The following is a 24,108-nucleotide window of genomic DNA, read 5'->3' as shown; positions in this document are numbered from 1 at the left end:
GACTCGATTAGTCATTAAAAGCTGATAATAATAAAAACCGCTGCTTTAGTAATATTTTTTATCTATTACGTAAAATAGAAATGCGTATCATCTTATTCATATCCGTACCAGGTACGAATTCGCTTAAAAATTGATACAGTTCTAAGATTTTTGATAAACTTAATTAATTGCATTCTTCAGTTATCGAATTTTCTTTGTTGATAATTTTAGGAAAGTTCTTAAAAACGATTCGGTTGTCACGATTTTTTTTTTAATTCCGATTAAAAATTCGACATATTTTATTCATTAAAAATCAACTAAAATTAAAAAAAGATTTATTTATCAAGAATTTATTTTAAATTGTATAAAACGATTACAAAATTAAAGAACTCAACGTTCTACGAATTCCAAATTTTATCATTCTTTAAATAAGTTTTTAAATTTATTTATATTCGACAAAATCAACTTTTTATAATTTTTTAGTTTTTGTTCCCTCCTTCACCTCACAACATGTGCAAGAGGGGATACGCCTGTTACTGAATAAATTTTTGTTTGATGTGCGAGTGTATTTAGGAAGATTTAAGAAATATATAGGTATGTAATTTTTTTTTGAAAAAATTATTAAGTTAAAAAAATGACTCCATCAAAAAATTTTTCAAATAAAACTTATTAAGAATCAACAAAGTAACAACTTTTCTTAATACTTTTTTTGGAAATTTTCAACATTTTGATTTCCCACTGAACAGTACAATTTAATGTGTATCAAGGATTTCGAAACATATTATTTTTATCGAAACATGTTTCATATAAAATTTGCTTACAATATCGATTAAAACTAATTGTCTTAATTAAAATTTTGATATCATCGCCAGGTCGTGCTCTACACTGGTATAAAAATACACATATTTGAGGTTATCTTAATAATTATAACTCGTATCAAAAATTTTTTCAAATAAAACTTATTAAGAATCAACAAAGTAACAACTTTTCTTAATACTTTTTTTGGAAATTTTCAACATTTTGATTTCCCACTGAACAGTACAATTTAATGTGTATCAAGGATTTCGAAACATATTATTTTTATCGAAACATGTTTCATATAAAATTTGCTTACAATATCGATTAAAACTAATTGTTTTAATTAAAATTTTGATATCATCACCAGGTCGTGCTCTACACTGGTATAAAAATACACATATTTGAGGTTATCTTAATAATTATAACTCGTATCAAAAAAATTTTCAAATAAAACTTATTAAGAATCAAGGAAGTAACAACTTTTCTTGATACTTTTTTTGGAAATTTTCAACATTTTGATTTCCCACTGAACAGTACAATTTAATGTGTATCAAGGATTTCGAAAAATATTATTTTTATCGAAACATGTTTCATATAAAATTTGCTTACAATATCGATTAAAACTAATTGTCTTAATTAAAATTTTGATATCATCACCAGGTCGTGCTCTACACTGGTATAAAAATACACATATTTGAGGTTATCTTAATAATTATAACTCGTATCAAAAAATTTTTCAAATAAAACTTATTAAGAATCAAAAAAGTAACAACTTTTCTTAATACTTTTTTTGGAAATTTTCAACATTTTGATTTCCCACTGAACAGTACAATTTAATGTGTATCAAGGATTTCGAAACATATTATTTTTATCGAAACATGTTTCATATAAAATTTGCTTACAATATCGATTAAAACTAATTGTCTTAATTAAAATTTTGATATCATCACCAGGTCGTGCTCTACACTGGTATAAAAATACACATATTTGAGGTTATCTTAATAATTATAACTCGTATTAAAAAATTTTTCAAATAAAACTTATTAAGAATCAACAAAGTAACAACTTTTCTTAATACTTTTTTTGGAAATTTTTAACATTTTGATTTCCCACTGAAGAGTACAATTTAATGTGTATCAAGGATATCGAAACATGTTTTATATAAAATTTGCTTACAATATCGATTAAAACTAATTGTTTTAATTAAAATTTTGATATCATCACCAGGTTGTGCTCTATACTGGTGTAAAAATATATATATTCGTCCGTATTAAAAAATTTTTCAAATAAAACTTGTTAAGAATCAAGAAAGTAACAACTTTTCTTAATACTATTTTTTAAAATACTCGACATTTAATTTCCCACTGAACAATACAATTTAATGTATATCAAGGATTTCAGAGCATATTATTTTTATCGAAACATGTTTCATATAAAATTTGCTTACAATATCGATTAAAACTAATTGTCTTAATTAAAATTTTGATATCATCACCAGGTTGTGCTCTACACTGGTATATAAATATATATATTCGTTCGTATCAAAAAATTTTTCAAATAAAACTTGTTAAGAATCAAGAAAGCAACAACTTTTCTTAATACTATTTTTTAAAATTTTCAACATAAAATTTGAAATTTAAAATTTTTTTAAAACCGCATACTTGAAAATTTTCAAATTTACATATTTTACGCAGAAATGTTCAGAAAAAAAAAATTTTAATGTTTTAAATATTATTTTTATTATATAAAATTAAATGACATTCATTTTAACTATTATCAACTTCAGGACTTTGTTCTTTAGGTGTAGCTAAATATAAATTAGACGCTAAATGACATTTTAAATATTCCCCACCATATTCTTCATAATTTTTCTTCGTAATCAAACACTTCTTAAAATGAGTTGATTGGGAAAACTTCTGTGCTCCATGCCACGCCGCTAAACCGCAATTTGAAAGTATCGAAACTTTACTAAATGATCGAAAGGGTCTAATCGCGGTTAAATCGATTTGTATTCGCTCTTTTAGGCCTGGTAAATTGGCTAAACTTCCTACTATCATTACGTTTCCGGCTAATTTCAATTGATCATTGGTTCCAAATAATGATAAGACGTATCCAATTACTTCTGAGAGGCCAGCTTCTGAACTTCCAAGCATGTACGGTTTAAATAAAAGTTCGGGAGCTCGATATCTTTCAACTCCAATATGTAATTGATGAGCTTCGCCTGGGGTCATTGAATCTTCATCATCGTTAGGATCATGTACTCTAATAATGTCTTCTAATTCAAGTAATTTTTCGTTTTCGGCATCGCTATCGGAATCGCCACCATCTCTGCTTATCGTTTTATAAATATCCCAATCTTCATCTCTTAATCCAAAATCATCATTCCCCTTTTCTTTCCGCGCTAATTGCGATATTATTCTCATACGTTCTTGGCCGGCTGCAGTTCTTCTTTTCGCCATATCTTGTTTTTTTTGTTTCCTAGCAGCTTTTTTATTCAAAATTTCCTGGCGTTTTTTCTTCGCGTTTTGAACGTAAGCCATCATTGCCTTTTCACTATCAAAAACGACTTTATTTATCTTTAATTGTTTCGCTTGCGGCTCATCAAGATCATCGCCGCACTGCGCGGCATTAATTTTTTGCTTCGTTTTTATTATTCTACCTTGAAGAACCGAGATATTTTTACGCAAATCTTCCGCACTTTTTATTTCAAACTCGATCATCGCTTTCGATTGTTCCGAAACCGAATCGAGTTCTTGAATTTCAAGTAATTGTTGTAATTTTTCCTCATCTTCTGCTAAACGTTCTTCGCGTTTTCGCGCATTTATTTCTGTTAATCGGCGTGCTAACTCGCGTTTTCGTTCTTTTTGTTGTTCTACTACAATTTATAAATAATAATGTTTATTACTGTGGCTGTGAGATATTAGCCTACATAATAATGAAATTATAAAATTAACTTTTTTGGCAGACTTTTTATTTTTTGTCTTGTTATATTTGTTTTCAAAAACAATTGTGTTCAAATACAAAAACAAAGTTACTTTTTTATGTTTTTTTTAATTGGAACAACACAATTACTTATTAATTTTAATACTTACATGTTTGTGCTGATGTTGTAACATTAGCTGAATAAGGTAATTGAATAATTTTAGTGTTTGCTTCATAATAATCACTATCTAACCACCTTTGTAACTCTTCTTTATAATTAATAGCAACCAAACAAATACTGTGGAGTAACTCTTCAGCTCTGCTTAAAGTAATTGCATTTGTATGAGCTGGGTATTTTAGTTGTAATATTCGATGTAGGAATGACACAACATGATAACCCCCAGTGTTAATGCGTCTGGTGTGTTCAAAAATTGTTGTATTATTTAGAATTGGAATTACATGGATTGTGTGGTACCCCATATTAATAATTAAAGCGTTTTCTTTTTGTGGCTTTTGAGAACATTGATAGGCATAAAGCGCATCCACGCCATAAACAATTCCTGGGACATCATAACATTCAAATAATAACTCCGACATCACTGAAATATGCATTTTATTAATTATCAAGATACTTATTTATTCTTACATTGTCGTTGCGAATTTGGATTTAAAAAAGCTTCTGTTATAACAATGGGATGTCCAACACACCGCTCTGTGTCAATACCTAAATGTTTAAAGGTATAGTCAAAGAGTCTTTCTTGTGCCTCGAAATGGGTTACAACATTCCGGTCAAATTGTGTCTTTAATTGAAACCGTAAAGCCTCAATATTAACTATATCATTTCCAACTTGTAGCTGAGGGGTGTGGGCTTCTGATTCCTTTTTAGATCTCTCTTTTCGTGGTTTAGCCAATAAGTTCTTAAATATTAATAGAGGCTTAGATTGGTTTCCCCAACCAACTCGACATTGATACGACCCGTTATCAATTATAATGGGGATTGAATTATTGCGTAAAGTTGAAGTATAGGGGTGAATAATATCTGGGATTGTTTTTATATCCTGAAATTCTAAAATATCCATATTTATAAAACTTTATGCTTGAATTTTAGGTTAACTTTAAACTGCCAATATACAATTAACACTGCCATCTATTGATTAAATACTGCATTGGGAACATAAAGGTTTGGAACTTGGCTCAACGTTTAAAATTCATAATTTTTTCTGGAAATTTCAATAATGTTGTCTTATAGTTTTTATATCACACCCATATTACTACAATATTCTCTATATTTATTTCTTAGGATCACTACGTAATGGTCAGAAGAGAATTTGAAGGCGGCGATCAAAAGTTATGCGATTTTGAAGTTTGGCGGATGCACTTTTTCCGTGGTTTGAATGATCTCAGGATCTGGCGGGCCGATTTATAAACGGGATACACCGACGGATAGCCAAAGGATCCAGGATGTCCATGGGCATATTTTAGTTTTCATGGAATTTTCCGTTTCCGAGCTCAGTGGTTTTTTTGGTCCACCTCAAATCGCCTTTTTGAAAAATTTTTTTTCTTATTTTAGAACATGCGGAGGGCCCTCAGGATCACAACGTAACGGTCAGAAAAAAATTTGAAAGCGGCGATCAAAAGTTATACGATTTTGAAGTTTGGCGGATGCACCTCTTCCGTGGTTTGCATGATCTCAGGATCTACCGGGCCGATTTTGAAACGGGATACACCGACGGATAGCCAAAGCACCCATGATGTCCATAGGCATATTTTAGTCTTCGTGGAATTTTCCGTTTCTGAGCTCTGTGGACTTTTTTAGCCAGCTCAAGTCGCCTTTTAAAAAAATTTTTTTTCTTATTCTACTATACACGGGGGGTCCTCAGGATCACTACGTAACGGTCAGAAAAAAATTTGAAAGCGGCGATCAAAAGTGATGCGATTTTGAAGTTTGGCGGATGCACTTTTTCCGTGGTTTGAATGATCTCAGGATCTACCGGGCCGATTTTGAAACGGGATACACCGACGGATAGCCAAAGCACTCATGATGTCCATAGGCATATTTTAGTCTTCGTGGAATTTTCCGTTTCTGACCTCTGTGGATTTTTTGGTCCAGCTCAAGTCGCCTTCTTGAAAAAAATTTTTTCTTATTTTAGAACATGCGGAGGGCCCCCAGGATCACAACGTAACGGTCAGAAAAAAATTTGAAGGCGGCGATCAAAAGATATACGATTTTGAAGTTTGGCGGATGCACCTCTTCCGTGGTTTGCATGATCTCAGGATCTACCGGGCCGATTTTGAAACGGGATACACCGACAGGTAGCCAAAGCACCCATGATGTCCATAGGTATATTTTAGTCTTCGTGGAATTTTCCGTTTCTGAGCTCTGGGGTTTTTTTGGTCCAGATCAAGTCGCCTTTTTGAAAAAAAAATTTTCTTATTTTAGAACATGCGGAGGGCCCTCAGGATCACAACGTAACGGTCACAAAAAAATATGAAGGCGGCGATCAAAAGTTATACGATTTTGAAGTTTGACGGATGCACCTCTTCCGCGGTTTGCATGATCTCAGGATCTACTGGGCCGATTTTCAAACGGGATACACCGACGGATAGCCAAAGTACCCATGATGTCCATAGGCATATTTTAGTCTTCGTGGAATTTTCCGTTTCTGAGCTCTGTGGATTTTTTGGTCCAGCTCAAGTCTCCTTTTTGAAAAAAAAAATTTATTTCTTATTCTAGAACATGTGGGGGATTCTCAGGAACACTACGTAACGGTCAGAAAAAAATTTGAAGGCGGCGATCAAAAGTTATACGATTTTGAAGTTTGGCGGATGCACCTCTTCCGTGGTTTGCATGATCTCAGGATCTACCGGGCCGATTTTCAAACGGGATACACCGACGGATAGCCAAAGGACCCATGATGTCCATAGGCATATTTTAGTCTTCGCGGAATTTTCCGTTTCTGAGCTCTGTGGATTTTTTATTCCAGCTCAAGTCGCATTTTTGAAAAAAAAAAAATTTTTTTTCTTATTCTAGAAAATGCGGGGAGTTCTCAGGAGCACTACGTAACGGTCAGAAAAAAAATTGAAAGCGGCGATCAAAAGTTATACGATTTTGAAGTTTGGCGGATGCACCTCTTCCGTGGTTTGCATGATCTCAGGATCTACCGGGCCGATTTTCAAACGGGATACACCGACGGATAGCCAAAGGACCCATGATGTCCATAGACATATTTTAGTCTTCGCGGAATTTTCCGTTTCTGAGCTCTGTGGATTTTTTAGTCCAGCTCAAGTCGCATTTTTGAAAATAAAAAAATTTTTTTCTTATTCTAGAAAATGCGGGGAGTTCTCAGGAGCACTACGTAACAGTCAGAAAGAAATTTGAAAGCGGCGATCAAAAGTTATACGATTTTGAAGTTTGGCGGATGCACCTTTTCCGTGGTTTGATTGATCTCAGGATCTACCGGACCGATTTTGAAACAGGATACACCGGCGGATAGCCAAATCACCCATAATGTCCATAGACATATTTTAGTCTTCGTGGAATTTTCCGTTTCCGAGCTCTGTGGATTTTTTGGTCCAGCTCAAGCCGCATTTTTGAAAAAAAAAATTTTTTTTCTTGTTCTAAAACACGCGAAGAGCCCTCAGGATCACTACGTAACGGTCAGAAAAAAATTTAAAAGCGGCGATCAAAAGTTATACGATTTTGAAGTTTGGCGGATGCACCTTTTCCGTGGTTTGATTGATCTCAGGATCTACCGGACCGATTTTGAAACAGGATACACCGACGGATAGCCAAATGACCCATAATGTCCATAGGCATATTTTAGTTTTCGTGGAACTTTCCATTCCCGAGCTCTGTCATTTTTTTGGACCATTAATTTCTTGGCTGTTCGTTTGACCAAGTTGCTAAAAAATAATAAGAATATAAATAAAAACAGTAATGTTAATTGTAAGCTACAAGAAACCAAACAAAAAATAACAGTAACTCCGAAAATATCTAAAAAAAAAATACAAAAATCGCAAATAGTAAAGTTGTTTCTACGGCTGTTCCAAAAACACCTATTGGTTCTACAAATCATCGCTTAGAGCATGTACTGTGCTCATCTCAAACTCCTAAAAAAGTCGTAGAACAATTGTTAACACCTCCATAAGAAATAGTGCAAGAACTCGTAAATCAAAAGTGATGCTTTTACAACATTCTAAGAGTTTTCAAACATAATGATAAAGTTTGTGATGTTCTAGAAGGTGCTGAAAATTTTTTTTTTAACTATAATCAAAATGACTATGCCATAATTATGGCTGGCACCAATGACGTTTTGAGTGGCAGTAAGGTTTCAAAGGATGTGTATGATAAAATCAAATATTTATACAATCGTTGTAATTTAACTTTATAAATGTAGGTGATAAAACTATTATTATTATTTAGCTTCAATTTAATCATGAAAGAGGATAAAGATAAGAATAAGAGGTAAAATAAAAAAAATCATTTTTACATATTCACTTTCGTGTACTATCTAAAAAAAGGTTTACAAACGTTTTACAATACACATTCTTTTTATTTTATGCAGTGAAAAACGAAATATTGCTGGTCACACGTCGACTGACAGCTTCCGCACAAAAAAATAATTTTGCATCAAAATGGCAAGTTAAAACGTGAAGCTGCCAAATGTTTTGACCTACGACGTTTTCGGGGACAAAAAAAATTTTACAACAAAAATAAATATTATCTAAAAAAAGAACGCTTTCGATTCGGATTTCCTACCAAGTGAAAATTGTTTTATGTACACGCGCTTTATTTATTGTTTTAAAATAATTTTCTTTAAGAGTACGTGACATCATTCTTTTTTTTAAGCACAATATCCTTAACGTTTAAATGAGCGACTTTTTCCTTGTGTTTCGGTGGAATCGATTGTTGACAAAAACGTTTAAACGCTTCCAACTCTCTTTCGTCCGCGTCTAAATCATCTTCGAGAATATCTTTTGGCGCAAAAACGCTTTCAAAAGGCCAGTCGTCTCTATCTAAATTAAATTTTTCACCGTTATTGTTTGAACTTGTTGGAATAATTGATACATCCGCAGCTTGATGACAAGAATTTTTTTTACTATCATCATTATTAACCGCGTTTTTATTCACTTTAGTTATTTCAATTCCGGGTAATCCCCATAAAATATCGTGTGTACTTAATCTTGATCTATTTTCACTTTTAATTCCGTTACAATCGATAGTTGGATTCTTTTTTAAATCGATATCTTTTTTATTTGGTGGTAATTCGTAATTCATAACAGGTTTTAATTTGCCTAAATATTCGGAAATTGGAGTTTCTTTCCCGTAATCAATCGGACTCATATAATTTGGTCTTCTAATTGTAACCATACCATTTTCCCCCTTTGTTATTGACGCTTGTTCGTTACACGAAATAATTGGATCAACTTTATCGACTAATTTTGTTTGTAACGTATGAAAAATTGGGTTACGTAACGTAACCATATTACCTTTAGCATCACCCGTTTTTAATTTATTTTCTTCTGCGATGTTTTTCTTTTTCTTTTTTTTACTTTTTTTGCTTGGATTTGATGTGGAAGATTGTTGGATTAATTTTTCTGTATCAACAACGATTACACCCGATTTATTAACAGGAACATTTTGGTAGGAATTTGTTGATGATGTTGAGGATGACGATGAAGAATTTGAGTTATTTTTATTCGTTAAAGGACCCGATACTTTAGTTATTGTAATCCCCGGTGGAAGTTTTAATGATGGAATATCAATTTCAACGGGATTTTCCGCTTTTATTTGAGATATGTTTGTTTTTATCGATTCTTTTTTCGTTTCTTTAGCGTTTTTATTCTTTTTTGAATTACTCCCGTTATTTGTATTATTGATATTATTTTCAATTATTTCTTTACCCTTATGGAAACTTTTATCGACCGTTAAAGTAACTTTTAATTCTTTTGTTGTGATGTTTCCGTTAATTATGTTGTTTGATTCGGATTTTCCGATGTTGTTATTGTTTTTATTTTTTTTGTTTTTACTTTTCGGTTGAGTTTCGATTTTAATTTTTTCATTTTTCATTTTATCGCTTTTAAGTTGCTCTTGTTTCTTTTTATCTTTTTTCTTGTCACCTTTCCCATTTGAGTAATCGCTAGCATGGCCATTTACTAAAGTATATAACAACTTATCTTGATCTGGTGTTGATCCTTTTAATGTAATAGTAACGGTTGGTAATGAACTATTATTCTCAACGACGCGCTTTATTGTAACCATCGCAGGTATCGTTTCTTCCATTAATTCTTGCTTTATTTGTTGTTTTTGATGCTTTTGTTCGTCAATTTTGTTTTTAGTATTTTTATTATTTTTTTTATTTTTCTTCGAGTGGTTTGAATTTTGTTGTTTTGTTGCCAACGCTTTTAATTTTTCCTCTTCTTTCCGTTTCATTTCTAACCTCCTCTGCTCTTCCAACCTTTTTTGTTCCTCCTCCGTTTCCCGTTTTAACCTTTCCTCTTCTTTTTTCTGCTTTTGCCGGGCTTTTTTCGCCGCTTTTTTCTCCGCCAGCGCTACTTTATCGACTGGCTTGCCTTGAATAAAATCTAAAATTCGATCTAAATCATCATCATTTTTGTCTTTATCCTTCATTGATTTTTCAATATTTTTCCCTTCAATTTCTTGTTTTAGAACTGGTTGTGGAATTGATTCGTTCGATTTATTAGGCACTAGCGATGATGATGACGATGATGTTGATTTCCCGCCCGATTCCAACTTCCCGTTCGTTGAAGCGGCTTGGGAACTCGTTGGAATTGATGAGGATTTGTTCTTTAACACTTCGTTTATTCGTTCTTTTCGCCGTGTTAAACGATTTCGAAGGCGATCTCGCGTTTCGCTGGTTTTATGGGCGTGAGTTGGAACATTCTTAAAATTCAAACATATAAATTAAATAAATCTAAGAAATTGAGATTATTACCGTTCCGAAAACTTCGCAATAGGCGCAATCACACTTTTTATCTCTCGTTGAATCCGTTGTGTCTAAAATAAATTCCCCACTAATGTATTTACAACTACAATATTTTAATAATTACCCCCATTTGCTGTTGAATCCTCTTTTTTACATTTATGTCCACACGCGTGACCAACACAACCATCATTACTCAATTTATTGCTTGTTGAATTTAACGAAGACGACCTAACCCAAAAATAAAAATAAAAAAAAGTATAAACTAATTATATTAAGCAACAAAAATTAAAAAATTGTTTTCCTACTTGTTAGAATTTCCCAGGAAATTTCTTTGAGGTAAATTATTGACGTTAAATTTCAAGTTATAACCATCTTTATCTTTAATCCCGTTTTTCTCGTCGCTCTTTTTCTCCAACGTGCTTTTAATAACAGTTTTCGCGCCGTTTTCATTAAATGGGGTGCCGATTTTAATGGATTCTTTCTCTACTTTATGTTTGAGCAATAGGCGATCGGGTGATGATGTTTTCGCGCATTTTCCGTAATCGTTTGCCAATCTAACTATCGACTCTGACTCTCCTCTAACAGGGCATTCAAGTAATCGCTTCGAAATCGGTTCTTTCAGCAAACTATTTTCACTTTTTAAACTAAAACAATCTTCATTTATCTTAAATAAATTTGTATCTTTTTTAACTACTGTGTCTGAAAGAATTTTGCATAATTTCGATGACGGTTTTTTTATTAACGATTTTTTCATTGATGGTGAACCGGTTTGTACTAAAAAAACACAAAATAATGACAACAAAATAACAAAAAAATGGTTGTAAAATTACATTTGAACATTTTATTTGTTTCTATTCGTTCGATTTCTTCAAATTCTTGAATGAGATGTGTCCCTAAGTTGTCCAAATAAACCGATTCGTTACATAAATAACATAAAACGATGTGATCACTGTCGTTTTGAGTCATATTATTCATGACGTTGTGATCAAACTTCGCAAACATACAGTCTTCGCATATGCAAACACCATCTGTACGTATTAAACGATCCGCGAGGTTTTTTGTATCGTCCATAACCACAGGGAAAAAAGGGACTAACTCTGGACATTGTTGACTATTATGATCTTTATTGTAATTATTAAGTGTACGACTAATCCAAAAATTTGTTTTCATTATTCTTCTTATTTCCTTCTCAAGTTTTTCATCAATCATTCCGTTTGTATTATTTTTATATTTTTTTAACTGTCTCTCCCAAATACGATCTGTCATTACCATATCTTGCACAAAATTTCGAAACCCAATTATAAGATTTTCAGGAACATTTATTTCATTTTGCTTAAAAAAAGATTTTTTTTATTATATTTATAATTTTTTTTTTAAATAAATGTGGTGTACACTGCAAATTAAAAAAATTTTATACATGATCTGACACTATTTTTGTGAAATGGACCCCAAATTCGTTATTTTAAATGGAATGTACCAATTTTTATTGAATTTTCGAGATCCCCGCTAAATTTCAATATAATTTGATATAAATCATCATATGTCTAGAGTACACCATCTTTTAATTATTTCAGATTTTCGAAAATTTCGATTAAAAATAATTTTTCGAAATTACACCCGAGTCCAGCTAAATATTCTCAAGGTTTGCATCCATAGCTTACATAATCCTTGAAAAAATTTTTTAAAATTATACAGGGTGCTCAGAAATTTGCGTCGACTCTCGAAATGTCTATGGTTTCCGTAAAAACTTGAAATAAATTAAATTTTCTTGATTATTAGTAAATTTAAAACTATTAGTTGGCTTTGGTTTGAGATATTTTTTAATAAAATGATGAATTTTTGATATCTGAAACAGTTGGTTGCTATTTTTCAATCTCAAATGAATGGAAAATCATGAAACTTTAAGATAATTTTTCTCGAAAATTTTCTTATGTTACCAATATTAATATTGACTGTACTAGATTCATAAAAAAGTCCTCTTTCATATTCCGTAATAGAAATGGGGCATTGCTAATTGAAAAAAATATCGATGACGTCATTACTCGTTTAAAAATGGCGGAAAAAATTTAAAATCTACGCCAAACAATTACAAAAAATTTTAATCTTTAGACCCATCTCAGCGATTTTTTCATAAACTGTTCTTAATTATTTTAACGAATTTATCCGCTACTTTTGGGAAATCCTCTATATAAGCGCACTACCATAAGGTGGAGCTCCATGGTGCTGATTCCAGTTTAAATTTAGCGGAAATTTTCGTTATAAAAGTGCAGCACTAGCACACCATCATTTTTATGGCAGCAAAAACATTTAAATTCCAGTATCAGTAGCATCCATTCTTGTGAGATTTTGCCTCATCCAATCAAATTAACTTTTTCTAAAAAAACTTCATCTTCTTGAGTTTTATTCAACTTAATTAAACATTGTGCCAATGAGTAAGAATAAAGATGAAGTTATGTTTTTTAAAACCCTATGGTTGCTTCAAACCAAAGCCAACAAATAATTTTAAATTTACTAATAATCAAGAAAATTTCATTTTTTTGAAACTTCTACGAAATCCATACATTTTAGAAATAGGGATGTATTAACAAAGTTCCCTTATTTTTCAGCGTACAATACGCTGGTGAAGAAAAAAATTTGGGTTGAAATTAAAAAAAATTAAGTTTTTGACTTTTCGAGATTCGGCGTAAATTTCTGACCACCTGTATAATTTTTTAAAAAACTTTTCAAGCGCTATGTAAGCTATGGGTCCTCTCTGTGCAAATGCTAAGAATATTTGGCCGGACTTGAGTGTAATTTCGAAAAATTATTTTTTTCGAAAAAACTAAAATAATTCAAAAATGATGCACTCAAGACATATGATTACTTATATCAAATTAAATTGAAATTTAGCGAGGATCTCGAAAATTCAATAAAAATTGATGCCTTCCGTTTAAAATAACGAAGTTAGGGTCCATTTCCGGTATAACCGGAAGTTGGAGAAAACTGAAAATAATTTAGTTGAAACAACCACCGTGGATAAACCCTGTATACAAATTTTCACAAAAATAGTGCTAGTAGTTTGCCATATATACACAAAATCGTGTTTTTAGGATTTTAGCGTCTCGCCTGCAAGGGACCTGGGCGGTTTGAGTGTAAATGTCTTCTTATAAGAGACTTTATATCTTTACCGAGATATATAAAGAACGATTTTGCCTCAAATCGCTTTGATATATAATATAGATAATTTTAATTTGACTAATAATCAAGATAATTTCATTTTTTTCAAATTTCTACGAAAACCATACATTTTAGATATAGAGATGTATTAACAAAGTTCCCTTATTTTTCAGTGTACAATACGCTTGTGAAGAAAAAAATTGGGGTTGAAATTAAAAAAAATGAAGTTTTCGACTTTCGCGTGATTCGGCACCAATTTCTGACCATCCTGTATAATTTTTAAAAAACTTTTCAAGCGCTATGTAAGCTATAGGTCCTCTCTGTGCAAATCTTAAGAATATTTGGCCGGACTTGAGTGTAATTTCGAAAAATTATTTTTTTTCGAATAAACTAAAATAATTAAAAAATGGTGCACTCTAGATATATGATGACATATCAAATTATATTGAAATTTAGCGAGGATCTCGAAAATTTAATAAAAATTGATGCCTTCCGTTTAAAATAACGAAGTTGGGGTCCATTTCCGGTACAACCGGAAGTTGGAGAAAACTGAAAATATTTTAGCTGAAACGAGCACCTCGGATAAACCCTGTATGCAAATTTTTATAAAAATAGTGCCAGTAGTTTGCCATACATACACGAAATCGTGTTTTTAGGATTTTAGCGTCTCTTTTTCAAGTTTCTACGAAAATCATACATTTTAGATATAGAGATGTATTAACAAAGTTCCCTTATTTTTCAGCTATGTAAGCTATAGGTCCTCTTTGTGCAAATCCTAAGAATATTTGGCCGGACTTGAGTATAATTTTGAGATAATTTTTGTTATTTATAAATTTGTATTAATTTGTAATGTACACCACCTTCTTAATAATAATTTTTACCTCATTTACAAAAGCTATTTTTGCTTTAACAGACTTAGCTGCATAAAAGTATTTAAAAAATAGCTTTTGATGTAAACGAAACCATCTCATATCGAAATGTTGAATTAAAAATTCGTCGAAATGTACAAATAAAGACATTATTCTAGTTGCTGCAGAACAGAAGGAGTTGTAATAGTTTAACAAAGCTGAAAATGAATGATTTGTGTTAGTTAGTTTTTGTAAATTATAATAAATTTGATAGTTACATTGAATATACATTAATGAGTCTCCTTTAGTGTTTAAATTCTCATAGTTTTCCCTCGCTACTGTTACATATTCCCGTAACAACATAACTAGTCGTATAAAAAATTGTAATTTATCTTCATGTGATAAGCTGTAAAATGGAAAATGAAATAAAAATTGAAAAAAATTTGTTTTATACTTACCTCATTGAATGTTCATAAAATTTTTTCATTAACACTGAAGGAATGGGTTCTTTACAACTAGTTGGATTTGATGTAATAAATTTTCGATACACATAAAGCATGTAATGTTGAAAAGCTGCCCATTCAACAGCTGATTCTGTTCTACATTCTTTCAACTCTTTGATGAATTTGTATAATATTTGATTTTTAATCTCTTTTAATTCGTTATCAGTTTTAGCTAAAGCTAAACTTTGTTTATAAACATCCTAAAGATTTAAAAGGAAAATATACATTTAATTTAAATTTAAAAAAAGAAGAATAATAGCCGATAAAACAGAGACCAACTATAGTAGAATAACCAAACAACACATCTTACATTCTCAAAAATCTTGTGGATGTAATCACTGGGATGTTCACTCAAATACTTAACCGTTTCGGGACACTTTAGGACATTATAAAATGCCGTTTCCGATGGTAAAGCTCTAAAAGCCGGCCCGTTGGCGTTCGCATGAAAATGTTGCATTTTCGATGATAGTGTTCCCATCGTAGCGGGATCGAAGATCACGCTTCTGACCGTTTGTTTCACTAGAAGGTCCACTGGAAAATCACACATTCTAAATGATAAACGCTTTATTCGTGCTCTTAACGTTTAAAATGATCGGTTAATAATAAAATGTGGCCGAATTACACTTGTACCCACATTACTAAAATGGAGTACTTCCTAAACTGTACGAACTTAGCCGTTTCAAAACTACAAACGTGAAGTTTGTTTCTTATTTTTAACCGCACACGTCAAAACGGCATCTATGAGCAAAACTTAACACTATTAATTAATAGTACAGAAACCTGCGTCGTTAAATTTTTACAATTTAAATTTAAAAAATCTGATAAAAATTGCTTGTTAATCTTTTTTATCGCTAACAATACATTTTAGTTGTTTGTTATTAAATAAATTAGAAACATGTGTCGACACACGAATGATAAAAGCAGCAATGATAAAGGCTCCAAAAATAAACGTTGCAACATTTTTTTTTATTAATCGAACAGAAAATGAGTAATAATTTTAATAGTGATTGATTGCCAAATATTAATTTGATTAATAAGAATTTTTAAGCATTTCGCGTGCTTTTTTAATAACTCATATCGAATGATTAATACAAAAAGGTTCTTTTATAACAAAATTTAACGATACTATATTTAATAATTAATTTTAATTTAGAGTATAATTTCGAAAATGAAAGTCGAAAAAAAATATTTTTGTTTTGTTTGTAACCAACTTCATGTAATGTAGGGAGGAAAAAATAAGTAATAAAATGAAACTAAATAAGATAGAAAGTATAAGATAAGGAAATGAGAGGTGATTAAAAATATAAATAGTAATCTAATAAATATAATTGCAATAACAAACGGGTGTTGTTTATAAAGGTTATTTGTGTGTAGATGGCGTTGTAAGCCGCAAACTTCAGAGAGGTAACACACACATATACACACTCTAATTTAGCGTTGTCAACAATGTACGTCAAGTCGTATTATTTTAAGTGTTAAGTTGGGTCCACTATATAAGACGAAAATGAACGGACTTAGCTTAAGTGAATTTTGTTGTCTGTTTTGCTGTCCACCATGTCCGAGTAGAATAGCGGCTAAATTGGCCTTTTTACCACCGGAACCTACGTACGATTTTTTGGCCGACGGGACTGGTAAATACGCTTTAAATTTAACGGATCGTGCCGAATGGCAATACACTGACCAAGAAAAAGAAAAAGTTGAAGGTTTTTATACTAGGACTAATCGAGGTAATCGTATCGGTTGCCTTTATGTTCGCTGTAGTAACACTGCCAGATTTACGATACTATTTTCGCATGGAAACGCTGTCGATCTCGGTCAAATGAGCAGCTTCTACCTCGGGCTCGGTTCACGTATCAATTGCAATATATTCAGCTACGATTATTCTGGTTACGGCGTCAGTGCGGGTAAACCATCCGAGAAAAATCTTTACGCTGACATAGATGCCGCGTGGCTTGCCTTACGCACAAGATACGGCATTAGCCCCGAAAATATCATACTTTATGGCCAGAGTATAGGTACTGTACCCACAGTCGATTTGGCTGCCCGTTATGAAGTTGGTGCTGTCATACTTCATTCACCACTTATGTCTGGAATGCGTGTCGCCTTTCCCAATACAAAAAGGACGTGGTTTTTTGATGCCTTCCCCAGGTTAATACACAAATCATCATTCATTATTTCACACAAATTCATTTTCTGTTTCTTTAGTATCGACAAGGTTCCAAAAGTCACTTCACCTACTCTTGTTATTCATGGTACTGAAGATGAAGTCATTGACTTTTCCCATGGCCTCACTATCTTTGAAAGGTGTCCAAAAGCTGTTGAACCACTTTGGGTTGAAGTAAGTAATTCCAACAATATTTCCCATTATTAATATCATTCTTTCCATATAGGTTGTCCCATATCTTCCAGAGCAGAGCATTATACACTTGAAGAATACATTATTCTAAAGCCATTTTTCTACCCAGACACCTATGGAATCCCTATTGGACGACTTTAAACAGTTCGAAATATTTTTATTAGAAAAATCGCTTCAGAATACTTCAATCATATAATGCTGTGATAAGGAAGATATGGGACATCTGTATACAGTGACTCACATAGAGGGCGCTTTAATTTCAAAACGGCCGAAAATGGATCAACTTTATTTTTTTACATTTTCTGATATAGCTAAAAAATACGAATCCAATGATACCTCCTAATCGAAAATTGGTTAATTAGTTTTTATGATATTAATTAATAAAAATTGTAGAAAATGGCGGCCCGCGCTGCTTTGTAGGAAAGTGTTGGGACTGTCCCTCGCCGATTTTGTTGCAATTTGGTACAGCGATTTTTTTATACGTGCTAATAAAGCCCCTGGGGCGAGTTATAAGGGTTAGAAATCGGGGCGAAATATATATATGTCTGGAATATAGCCAATAACTTCGCCATTTGTGGTTTTAAAGAAAAATGTTTCAAATAAAAAATTCTTTATTAATTGTGACGCATTTTACGGCGAATTTTATTTTAAATGGGATGCATATTTTGATAGAGTATAAATCCCTCTACGCGATGAACTTATCAAATCATCAAAGCAGGCGCCGAAATAACGCCGTTGATAGCTTTAAATGTCAAAAAATTAACAGTTTAAACAAATATGGTGCAATTAAGCGAACAAAAAATCCAAATATTAATGAAGTTTGTACACTACAGTATCCAAAATATTAAAAAAATTTTTGAATACCGGAAGTGTTAAAAATCTTCCAAAAGTGAACGGCCAAAGACAGCTACCAATGATGAAACTGCATTAAATGTGTGTACCCATACATTATTAGTTATTCATAATTGTTGAAACTATCATTTTTTTAACTCCTTTGATTGCAAATTGCTGATAATATCTCCAGAAAACGCGTTATTTCTCGGTTTCTTTCTTATAAAACCATATGATTTGATATGTTCATCGCAAATGTATGCGAAAAAAACATATGCATCCCATTTAAAATAACAATGTTGGTTGCCATAGCAACGAAACAAAAAAATAATACAAGGAAGCAAATATCGTCAAAAAATGCGCCATGATTAATAAAGAAACTTGTATTTGAAACATTTTTCTTTAAAACCACAAATGGCGAAGTTGTTGGCTATATTGCAGACATTTGACACACCCTGTATATTCGCTTATAGCCTGAAGACGAAAATAGCTGTCGAAATGTGGTAAATGTAAATGTGAACTGATATTCATTTTCAGCTTTCCAACTACCCCTAGTTTTTTGGAATATTTTAAAAACTACCGTGTTGATTTTGGCGATATTAAGTATCCTTATAGTACGTTTAAAAATATTAATTACGTGTTTTTTCTTATTTGCCTCTGATACTCTTGCTTAATAACAGTCAAAAATAATTAATAATCATCAACAATTATTTTAACAAGTACGACGTTCTAGTAAAGAGACTTAATAAATATTTCTTTCGGGTTATTTCTTATTTCCTTTTTATTTATTATCACGATTTTACATTTATTTACGTTCAATTCTAGGCTCATCTTTTCAATTTCTTTTGTCCATATTTCAACCAACTTCCTTGTCCGTTTTATATTTCTTTGCTATCTATTTTTACTGGTTCCAAACTTTTATAACCTATTACTGTTTGATATTTATTTGTCATCATAAAAACTTATTAACCAATATTTGATTGCGAGGTATCATAGGATTGGTATTTTTTTAGCGCTATCAGAAAATGTTATATCTAAGGTGTTCAACTAAAAAAACAAAGTTGACTCATTTTCCAAAAAAATTAAAAGTGATAAACAATTTTTTATGCTAAATTATTTGGATTAACAAAAAATAAAAATCGACGTGTTTCGGCTCATGACGATATCTTCAGACGCACCCTATATACTGTTACTGTTACAATTTTATTAAAATGCCTCAACCCGGTATAAATACAGTGTGTCTAAAAATTTTTGAATTTTATTTTAAGGATGGGGAATTGACCTCAGCTTGGCGTGGAGAGAATTTTAAGTATATTTTCATATTTTCAAAATCAACTCGGTCTTGATAGTGAAGCGAAAACTATTTTTAGTTCAGGTAAAGTAAGCTTTTTGTTCATGATACGACAAAATTTTATTAAGAAAAGTTGTTCAGAATGAGAAATTAAGCCACTATGCAAAATTTCAGAAAAATCCACCTACATTGATTAAACCACCATATTTTAGATTAGATCAGAGTGAAAAAAAAGCATTGATTCAGAACAGCTTTAAAGAATTTAGGTTGAATAAACGACATTTATGTTTACGTTAGATTTTTTATAAATAAAATAAAATTATACAATATTTATGTTATTTAAACTAAAATGTGATGGTTCAACCAAAGTAGATAAATCCTTCTGAAATTTTGTATAGGACCATAATTTCGCATTTTGAACAACTTTTCTTAATAAAATTTTTCCGTATCATGAACAAAAAGGTTGCTTTACCTACACTAAAAATAATTTTCGATTTCAAAATATGAAAAAATTCTCTTCACACTTAGCAGGGCTTAATTCCTCAGCCTTAAATTGTAACATCAATCCTTTTTATTTGAAATTAATATATAAATATATTGTATGTGTATATAGGGAGCCGGACATAATGATGTAGAATTATACACAGCCTATTTGGAAAGACTGAAACAATTCGTAAATGTTGAATTGGTCAACTGACAGTTGCTTGGTCCAGAAGAGTACACGATAAGTTCGGGAACATCAAGTTCGACGGGTGAAAAACTTCTCTAGCTTGGGGCGGCGGGCCAACCCATATCGGGTCGGTCCGCGACGTCTCCGTCGCACCGGACAACACTTCGGGCGCTCACCAAGGGTCTTTTGTGTACCAGGGCGGAGCAGCAACAGCAAAATCAGCGGCAGTGCAGCAGCGCTCAAAGTTCGCCACGATCGCGACCTCGACCCCCATCAAAAACTCGATCGTTACCCGCCTGCGACGGTATCTCGACACTCTGCCTCAACATCTGTCAGTGTTCGGTACTCGAAACCACCTGCTAGTATTTAGTGTAAATATTAAAGAAAAAAAAGAAATTAATAATGAAAAAAAAAACGCGTTGGACCTTGCGTTTTTTTTTTAACTTTTTTCCTATTAATGACTGACAATCTATATACGAGGTGATCGCAATATTTGCGTTTTCGGTTTAATTTTGTTTTTTTACGTGTTTTTTTAATATAATAGTAATAAACGATTAAGATATAGTGGTCGATATAAAATTTAAAGTTTGTTTAAGCAACTTTTCACATCGACCTATTCTACTTAGTGAACGGCAGCACCATCGCTAATATCAATGGAATTAAAACAACTCCGTCACATGGGCAATAATGAAATTATTGGAAATTCTTGTTGCGTTCGCAAAAGAATCTCCAATTACAATTACAAGTGATCGTGTTGCAATCGACTTATTGAAATTGTTGCTTAAATAATTTTTTTTCTTTTTTTTCAGTTATTAATTTTTTATCGCATTGTATTTATGGTAATAATTAACGATATGAAATTTTTGTTAATGTTTAGTGTTTCTTTTTTTTTTATTTTCGGTGCAATAATGTTTTTTTAACTGATTTATTTTATTTTTTTAATTTAGTTTTAAAGACGGAAACAATTAAACAAATTTTGTGATGAATTTTCAAGATGTTTAAATAATCAAAGGGAAGTTGCTCGATAATTTTCGTAATTTGTATATCGAATAAATAAAATGAGAAACTTAGTTAAGTAAGGAGCGTAGGTTATGTTTTTTGTCTAAACAAAAAAGTCTATTTAAAAATCCTATATTCGTTCAATAATTATATTAAAAAATAATGATAATGAATAGGTTTACTATTTTTTAGAGAGGGTCGCACTCCCGGCCTTGTATTTGAGATTAGTTACCGAAAGTTTTTTTTTAACTGCATTTCCATTTGCGTTTGCTTTTATTTTAATGTTTTCATATCAATTCATTTAATCTTGAATCTTTTGTTGTTGAAACACCTTGTATTGTTGGGTGTAGGAAATTAATCAATATTCTCATTGCGTATGAATGTTTTCTTCGACTCATATTTGTTTTTTTTATTTATTAATCTATTGTCTTCTAATATACAAATTTTTATTAACGAACAATAATTAATAATACATTTCCAAGAACAAGACTTACGATGCGCGTTTCCCTTTTTCAATTTATTTGTATTTTAAACGTTCTCTTTCGGAATTAAAACTTTCAAGCGAAAAGTACAAGCATTATTTAGGTGTTTTGAGGGTGAAAAGTCCAATTTTCTCCCAATACATGTTCAGATAAAGATAAAGGGGGAGATTTACATTTCAACAAATAAGTAAATAAAGAATATTTGATGAAACGTTTTTTGATATGGTGTATGTATAAAACATATCTTTGTCTATTTAAATGTGTCATTCCATCATTAAACGAAAAAAAATGGCGAAGAATGCAATTTTTTAATTGTGGCATGGATTTTTTTTGAAGTTGTTTATTATTAACCAGAAAATCCAAATCGGTGATCAAATAAAGTACATTAAATAATACATTTTGTGCGTTTTATTAGAATAAAACACGAATTACACAGCATAATCCTTTATTCATATCAAAAAAAATTTATCATCCAAAAAATGGTATATAAAAAGTAATTTTATTTAATCAATATTTCAAGCAAAAAAATCATTTTTACCACAAACCAGAAGAAAACCCTCCTGGTGGAACACGAACACGTTGCGTGCCTTTATTAGGTGTTTCAGTCTTGTTCTCTTCACCCTTCTTTTCATTTTCGCCCTTTTGCTCATCCTTTATCTTCTGACTTTCAGACGGTGTGTCATCAAATTGCAAGCAACTTTTTATCTCGGATGTTTGATTCCTGGGATTAACCTGAGGCGTTTCTTCTTCATTTCCACCAAACCCAAATATATTTGAATAACCACCCGGAGGCCTCAATGATTTACGAACGTTGCGCTCGGAGAGACCCACGTTAAATTCCGTTGAAGACATCGCTTAATTTGATATTAATCGAAAACTAGAAAAGATTTTGTCACTTTTTATCAATATTTTTAACTACAAAAGAAAATGATTACCTTGGGTGCTGTATCCGGTTCACCGCCCTCGAGACTTCTCTCCTTTTTTCTTACCGAAAGCGACTTTACTCCGCCCGGATACAAACCACACAACCTCTGAATCACCACAAACAATACAAAATAAAACTACTCCCGGTTGAGATGTTTCTGATTGGTTCATTCGATTCAAAATGTCAACGGACACCTAAATGTCATTTTTTAATTTAATTAATTAATATCCTTCCAAAAAAACCACGAAGCAATTTTCATTAATCTTATCTATACATATTTCTGGTTTTATTCACCACATTCTACTTTATTTTTAATGTAATAATTAAAATTAGCGCTATCTCTTACTGAATAGCCGTTTTATTTGTTAATCAATAACATTTCTCGCCATCTATAATCTAACAGTGCAATTTTAATTATTAAAAAAAATTTACAGCCATCAATGCATTAAATTTATTAAGAACATATAAAGATTAATACTTTGAATAAGACAATTAATATATGTCTTCATCAAGCCCAGCCATCCATCTCTCGATTTCTTCAATTCTGACGCCGCCAAAACCAGGGTTTAAAACTTCCGGAACGACAAATTGTTCCGAAATCTTAATTTATTAATTCCGGTTTGGGTTGGGCGTTCGGGTAAATAACCCCCGACGTCGTGAACGTTCAAACCTAGAAGATGTCCCAAACCGTGGGGTTGAAAATAATAACCCAAAGAATGTTTCATCATTTCATCGACATCGCTTTTTAAAATTCCCCCGGTTTTCAACGCTTTCAAAAGTGTGCCGCTGGATAATAAATGCATATCGACCCAAGAAACACCCGGTTTCGCAGCTCCTTAACAGCTTTATTGGCTTTTAAAACGGCTTCATAAATTAATTTTTGATCGGGAGTAAACTTCCCATTTGCTGGGTAAGAACATGTAATATCCGCCGCATAACCAAAGTAATTTTTCCCATATTATTTATTTTCCCATTAAGACTTTCTTTGATGAATACCCTGTATCTCTAAAACGGTAAGAGATATCGATATACGGTTTTCGCCATTAAGTTCTTTATTAAAATAGAGCCTTAGACACCTATATCATTTCTCCTCTATCTCTTATAGGAACATTAAGAGTTTTCAATAAGTAAAAAGTTATGATTTTTTTGATAAACACTCTGTATCTCAGAAACCGTAAAAGATATCGATATGCGGTTTTCGCCATTAAGTTCCTTATTAAAATCGAGCCTTAGACACCGATATCATTTTTACTCTATCTCTTATAGGAAGATTAAGAGTTTTCAATAAGTAAAAAGTTATGAATTTTTTGATAAACACCTGTATCTCTGAAACCGTAAGAGATATCGATATGCGATTTTCACCATTAAGTTCCTTATTAAAATCGAGCCTTAGACACCGAT

The 24,108-nt window shown here is 31.8% G+C and overlaps 2 protein-coding genes and 1 long non-coding RNA gene across 4 annotated transcripts; 1 reads left to right on the top strand and 2 right to left on the bottom strand.

Annotated features, from left to right (window-relative positions):
• Window positions 1–297: 297 nt before the first annotated feature.
• LOC111425180 (Actin-related protein 5) lies at window positions 298–15,834 on the bottom strand. The gene is made up of 12 exons (XM_071198588.1): window positions 15,464–15,834; window positions 15,109–15,353; window positions 14,929–15,056; window positions 14,684–14,868; window positions 11,477–11,978; window positions 10,952–11,420; window positions 10,771–10,874; window positions 10,656–10,717; window positions 8,517–10,603; window positions 4,346–4,788; window positions 3,870–4,298; window positions 298–3,652 (listed from the first exon to the last, which is right to left on the bottom strand). Exons 1-12 carry the CDS (start codon window positions 15,698–15,700, stop codon window positions 2,544–2,546), a joined length of 6,000 nt encoding a protein of 1,999 aa, XP_071054689.1. The 5' UTR covers window positions 15,701–15,834; the 3' UTR covers window positions 298–2,543.
• Window positions 15,835–16,560: 726 nt separating this feature from the next.
• On the top strand, window positions 16,561–22,177 carry LOC111425378 (alpha/beta hydrolase domain-containing protein 17B). 2 transcript variants are annotated; one of them, XM_023059359.2, is made up of 3 exons: window positions 16,561–17,301; window positions 17,359–17,491; window positions 17,544–20,238. In XM_023059359.2, exons 1-3 carry the CDS (start codon window positions 16,658–16,660, stop codon window positions 17,598–17,600), a joined length of 834 nt encoding a protein of 277 aa, XP_022915127.1. In that variant the 5' UTR covers window positions 16,561–16,657; the 3' UTR covers window positions 17,601–20,238. The 2 variants fall into 2 exon arrangements, with proteins under 2 accessions (XP_022915127.1, XP_022915126.1); XM_023059358.2 differs by lacking the exon at window positions 17,544–20,238 and adding an exon at window positions 20,245–22,177 and having other exon boundaries at window positions 16,565–17,301.
• A 33-nt stretch (window positions 22,178–22,210) lies between these two features.
• On the bottom strand, window positions 22,211–23,006 carry LOC111425436 (uncharacterized). Its single transcript, XR_002707706.2, has 2 exons — window positions 22,718–23,006; window positions 22,211–22,659 (listed from the first exon to the last, which is right to left on the bottom strand). It is a non-coding gene; the product is annotated as an uncharacterized lncRNA (long non-coding RNA).
• Between the last annotated feature and the right edge of the window lie 1,102 nt (window positions 23,007–24,108).

Source organism: Onthophagus taurus, chromosome 8, assembly GCF_036711975.1.
Source record: "Onthophagus taurus isolate NC chromosome 8, IU_Otau_3.0, whole genome shotgun sequence".
Taxonomy (NCBI): domain Eukaryota; kingdom Metazoa; phylum Arthropoda; class Insecta; order Coleoptera; family Scarabaeidae; genus Onthophagus; species Onthophagus taurus.
This window is presented reverse-complemented; position numbering and strand designations above follow the sequence as displayed.